General features: G+C 44.9%; 1 protein-coding gene across 1 annotated transcript; it reads left to right on the forward strand.

Annotated features, from left to right (window-relative positions):
- The first annotated feature begins 239 nt into the window (after window positions 1–239).
- Window positions 240–3,457, forward strand: KCNA5 (potassium voltage-gated channel subfamily A member 5). The gene is given in 4 exon segments (XM_043967059.1): window positions 240–270; window positions 273–352; window positions 355–451; window positions 454–3,457. Coding segments are annotated over 4 exon segments (1,821 nt in total). The 3' UTR covers window positions 2,067–3,457.
- The last annotated feature ends 2,654 nt before the right edge of the window (window positions 3,458–6,111 follow it).

Genomic DNA, 6,111 nt, shown 5'->3' on the forward strand with positions numbered 1-6,111 from the left:
GCTTGCAAAGGAGCATTTATGCTGCTTGGTAACCGACTAGCTTGCAGGGAGAAAAGAGCCAGGGCAGCTTCTTGACGTCAGGACTAACTGGGAGTCGCTCCGGCAACCCCAGCAGGGAGCATTCGCAGCAATTCGGGCGGCCAGGCAGGAGGTTAGCAGAGGGCTTGGAGAGAACGCAGGGAGAGAGTGTGACCGAGGAGCGTAGAGGCGGGGGCGCAGTATGCCCCTGCCCCTGGCCCATGGAGATCGCCTTGGTCACCTGAAGAAACGGAGCACCACGGCCATCGAAAAGGAAGAGAACCGGTTGGGGGGAGCAGCGGTCCAAGCGGAGGAAGGGCTCTTGCGTCCCCCCGACGGGGGCAGCTCAACGACGGAGCCAAGGAAGGGTTGCCGAGGAAGTCCGGACGCAGCGGTGGTGGGAGAGGAAGAGGGCCAGGGTGGGCGTCCTTACCGACCTCCCCGAGTCAGTGCGACAGCAACCTCTTGGACAGGGAGAAGAAGGAGAGACAAGCTCCACCCTGGGCATGTCGGAGGGTGAAGGTTTAGGGTCATCTGCCCTACATCATCAGCGTGTCCTCATCAACATCTCGGGCCTGCGTTTCGAGACTCAGCTGGGCACCCTGGCTCAATTCCCGGACACTCTCTTGGGGGACCCGGCCAAGCGTCTGCATTACTTTGACCCCCTGCGCAATGAATACTTCTTCGATCGCAACCGACCCAGCTTCGACGGCATCCTCTACTACTATCAGTCCGGGGGCCGGCTGCGGAGGCCAGTCAACGTCTCCTTGGACGTGTTTGCTGATGAGATCCGCTTCTACCAACTAGGGGATGAGGCCATGGAACGGTTCAGGGAGGATGAGGGCTTCATCAAAGAAGAGGAGAAGCCCCTGCCTCGGAATGAGTTCCAGAGACAGGTCTGGCTCATCTTTGAGTACCCAGAGAGTTCTGGCTCCGCCCGGGGCATCGCCATTGTCTCAGTTTTGGTCATCCTCATCTCCATTATCACCTTCTGTCTTGAGACTCTACCTGAGTTTCGGGATGAACGGGAGCTCCTTCGCCAAGCCCAGCTGCACCAACATCATCCAATTCACCCGCAGAGTACTAATGCCAGCCGAGGTGGCAGTCGGGACCTGCATCTTCTGCCTCAGGGGCCCACAGTAGCCCCTATGGTGCCGAGGACCCTGGCAGACCCATTCTTCATTGTGGAGACCACGTGTGTAGTGTGGTTCACCTTTGAGCTTCTGGTACGCTTCTTTGCTTGCCCTAGCAAAGCAGAATTCTCCCGCAACATCATGAACATCATTGACGTGGTCGCGATCTTTCCTTACTTTATTACCTTGGGCACAGAACTTGCAGAGCAACAGCCGGGGGGCGTAGGAGGAAGCAGCAGCTCCAATGGACAGCAGGCCATGTCCTTGGCCATCCTGCGGGTCATCCGCCTGGTCAGGGTCTTCCGTATGCTTCAAACTTTCCGCCATTCCAAAGGCCTACAAATCCTGGGCAAGACCTTGCAGGCCTCCATGCGGGAGCTGGGGCTCCTCATCTTCTTCCTCTTCATTGGAGTCATCCTCTTCTCCAGTGCTGTCTACTTTGCAGAGGCAGACAACAATGAAACCCACTTCTCCAGCATCCCAGATGCCTTCTGGTGGGCAGTGGTCACCATGACTACAGTGGGCTATGGAGACATGAGACCAGTGACGGTAGGGGGCAAGATTGTGGGATCTTTGTGTGCCATTGCAGGTGTCCTCACCATAGCTCTGCCTGTGCCTGTCATTGTCTCCAACTTCAATTACTTCTATCATCGGGAGACAGACAATGAAGAAAGGGCAGCCCTCAAGGAAGAACCAACCAGCACCATAGGCCAGGGCTCAGTACAGGACAGTGTGAATCAGCTGAAGTCTAGTGGGAGCAAAGGGTCCTTTACTAAAACCCTAGAAAACATGGAAGGGGCCCACAGAGGAAGCTGCCCCCTGGAAAAATGTAATCTGAAAGCCAAAAGCAATGTAGACATAAGGAAATCCCTCTATGCCCTTTGCCTGGATACAAGCCAGGAGACAGATCTGTAGAGGAGATGAAGACAGCCAGGTGGGGATCTAAAAGGGGGAAGCAGAATGAGGGGACTTGATAGTGGAAATCTATTCCATCCCACTGAGTATTCCAAGACTATTCTCCAACCTGATTTTCCCCTCATTCCTTCTCCCCTTCTTTCCCCTTTTCTTTTTTTCCGTGACACCAAAGGGTCACTTATTTTTAAAAAGCACTACATTCCATGACGCAGGAAACTGCTGAAATGGTGAGTGCAGTAAGATGTATGTATTTGCAGTCCTGGTCGGTCACTTTTAGCCATTAGTGGGAAAACCCAGAGAAGAACCTTTGGAAAAAACCCAACAACTAACGAGCTTAAAAGCAAGGGTTTTTATAAACCCCAGATACAGTTGCAAGTTTGAGTATATTTATTTGAGCATAGAGGGGAAAATGTTATTCTTTTGTGGCAGGTGAAAGGAACTTTTATACCATAGTTCAGGTATTTCTGACATATTTTTTTTCTTTCTATATAAATATATGTTGTGCTTATGGATGGAAAAAGTTTGTACTGCTTTTCTGGGAACCACTATTTCACCAGCACCTTCCTTATACAGACACTTGTTTCTCAGTATAAGTCTGTCCTAATTCTCATGTCCACAACCCTGTGTATCTCTGGATGTGATGTAAACTCAATGATTTAGCTCTAAAACAGAGACACTTTCTGGAAAGAAAGGCAAGTCTGTGTGTGTGTGTGTGTGTGTGTGTGTGTGTGTGTGTGCCTTAAGTAATTGGTGTGATTTTCTTTCCACACATTTTAATGAAGTTGGAGGAAGATTTCTTAGAATTCCTTCCTTTTATTTTTATCCTCGGAAATAAAACATTACCTTATTGAGGGCAGTGTTTGTTTTTCTACAGTTGATCAATTTTTGTGATTAAAAAAATTCTCTTTGTCTTTCTGGTTTTGGAGTCAGAGAAAAGACCTTGTGTAGTTTAGAAAGCTAATATGTGAGGTACAATAATATTCTTTGATTTGTTCAGAATGTGTTTATTAAAGATATCACTTTAACAAGCTTTTTTGCCAAGGCACCTGTGCTTCTTGGACCCAACGTCTACTAGGCAATATGGATCCAGTGAAAAAACAACAGGGGAATAGACCCCCACAGTCTCCTGGGAGTTCTGCACTCCCCCCCCCCCCCCCACCGAGGTTGAACTCTGCTTAACAGCACTGAACAGCTCTGAGGACCAAGACAGACTTTTCTCAGACAATGAAGTCTGTTCAACAGGAGCTTTATCCCATCATGGAGTCACCAAGAGACCTGTGTTTGATGGCGTATACCCCCTTTGGTATGCGGGAAAGCTGTTTGTTGCTTTTACCATGTACAATGGCTGCAGGGGAATCTGGGGGATTTGCTCATTCACATTAAATGTTGATTTCTACAGTTTGTTGCTTTGCTGTTGGTAATTTTAATCCCTCAGTTTGGAATCTCTTTGTTTCCTTCTGCCAGGGAGGTGGTGGCTAAATACCAAAGTAAGTATACATGTACAGAAATCTCTCTCTGGAGTTAACTGTCTGCCCTGGAGTTCTGAATTAATGGTATTGCTTTTCCCCCAGTTAAATAATCCACAGAATGACTTTTTAAATCCTCATCAGGGGTCAGATCATGATCCTTAACCCTCCCCCTCTCTATTTCCCCAGGACAATGGCTAAGCTAATAATTAGTTTTATACAGTGGAGTCAAGTCTTTTAACAATGTGGCATAGTGGAGAGGGAACTGTCTTTAAAGGTAGCTTTTTAGGATTGAAGACTTACCTCTTACACATAGTGGCAGAGTGACCCTGGGGAAATTACTTCATCTCTCAGTGCTCTAGGCAACTTTCTAGGACTATAAATTGCAGAGAAAATGTCAGTCTTCCCTGCATTGGTAAAGGGAGTTTCTTCACCTGGAATTTCCTTATACCAATGAAATTACAGATCCCACCTCTATCTTCCTATTCAAGTCTTCACATAGCTTGTTAAGCTTAAATGAGGTTTGGAAATTTGCATTTAAATGAGACAGTCACACAAATAAATATATAAAAGAGGTGGTTATGATAATGCAGGCAGATTTTTTTTTCAGCCACAAAGTGTTAACACGCAAATTGAGGAGTAGGAAACCAAATGTAAGCAGAACTCAGCACTTTTATTTGCAAGTTGAAAGAAAGAAAAAGCAGCAAGGCCAAAACCTGATACCAAATGATATCACTCCCAAGTCCCTTAGCTTACATTTTTATACAGTTTGGCAAATCTGGACTGAACTAGTTGAAACTGAGAGTACAATTAGATTCTTTTCAATTTTTCTTTTTTCCCTTAAACTCCAAAGGGAAAGTAGTCACTGTGGATTTTATTTTAAAAAATCTCTCTCTCTCTCTCTCTCTCTCTCTCTCTCTCTCTCTCTCTCTCTCTCTCTCTCTCTCTCTATCTATCATCCATCCATCCAATCTTTCTCTATTTATTCATCTATGTACCTGTTTATTCATTTGTTCATTTACTTATTCACTTGACTATCTAGTCATTTATCGTTCATTCATTCATTTATCTATCTAGTCACCTATTTTTTGTTTGTTGCTTGTTTCTTTGTTTTTATTGGACTGGGTACTCTTTATTGCCTAGGCTTGAAATGAAGCAGCTGGTCACTTTCTGATCTAAATGCTGATCACAGAAACTCTAACTTGCTTGCTTTTTCTTTCCTGAGCCAGTTTCCCCCTCATTAGGCAGTCTTCACTACCTAGAGCTCATCATATTGGTGTCAAATATCCAAATTGCTATTGACATCCAATCAGCTTTAGCCCCACTACAGCTCAAAACATCAAGCTATCTACCAATCTCAGTCTTTCCCAATAGCAAGGATTACAGGGTAGCATCATCACTACCAGTGATCACTGTTGATGTGTACATTTGTTCCTTAAGAAGCAGGTGGTCAAGAGGAATTATGCAGTTAGCATATGGACCTTTGCTGGTGATTGGGGAAACCACAATCCTGTTTGTGACATAAATTCGGCCAGTGAGAACAGGTCACATCTCTGAAACCTGTGAATTAAATGGGATTTCATTCATATTAATTACATTTTGAAGATGGAGGAAAAGGATATATACTTTATGTGGGGTGACTTGGGGTAGGTGGTGAAGATGATAGTGATATGGGGAAACCAACGATCCATAACTGAAGGAACTAAACTGAGGTAACAAAGTAAATCAGCAATGAGAATAGAACCAGAAATCTTAAATTGCAGCCTTATGAATGACTGACTCTTTTGTCGAATGTCTCTGGGAGTGACAGTCCTGGAGAACACTGGTGGCCAAGGACTTGGTAACTGCTACTGTGCTAGGAATTATTAGGAGAGAGAGGTGAGGAAGATTTAAAAGTTATATTAGATAATGTCTCCTGCCATCAGGGATCTTACAGTCTAGGGAAGAGGATATAAGGCATACTTATCCAGAGATAACAGTAAAATAAAATAATACATGGAGCTTTTAAAAGTGCTATATGGGGGCAGCTAGGTGGTGCAGTGGATAAAACACTGGCCTTGGATTCAGGATGACCTGAGTTCAAATTCAGCCTCAGACACTTGACACTTAACTAGCTGTGTGACCCTGGGCAAGTCACTTATCCCTCATTGCCCTGCAAAAAAAAAAGTGCTATATGAAGTCAGGGAAAAAGGTAATTACTGCCTTAGCAGGGAAGGGAATCAAAGAGGTTTTAGGATTCCATGGGCCACTTGTGTGACTTTGGGAAAGCCCTTTCACTTCTTGAAATAAAGAGTTTGAATGGATGTCTTTTAAGGTCTTTTTTAGTACTAGATCTATGATCCTATCTCTCCTTGATCAGTAGGAGATGGGTAATGCCAGGGTTCTTAGTTTGCTAGGAGGAACTATGATTGCCTTGGAAGCCAAAAGCAGATGCTTTGCAAAATACCAGAGTTTAAGAACTGGTTTCCTTGAGATTTCTCATATTATGTGGAAGTAAAATTAAAAGGTACCATGTTGATTTAAAAAAAAAATTTCCATTGGTCAATCAAACCTACCTGGCTATCATTTTTGTTTGTTTG

This window comes from Dromiciops gliroides, chromosome 5, assembly GCF_019393635.1.
Source record: "Dromiciops gliroides isolate mDroGli1 chromosome 5, mDroGli1.pri, whole genome shotgun sequence".
Lineage (NCBI taxonomy): Eukaryota > Metazoa > Chordata > Mammalia > Microbiotheria > Microbiotheriidae > Dromiciops > Dromiciops gliroides.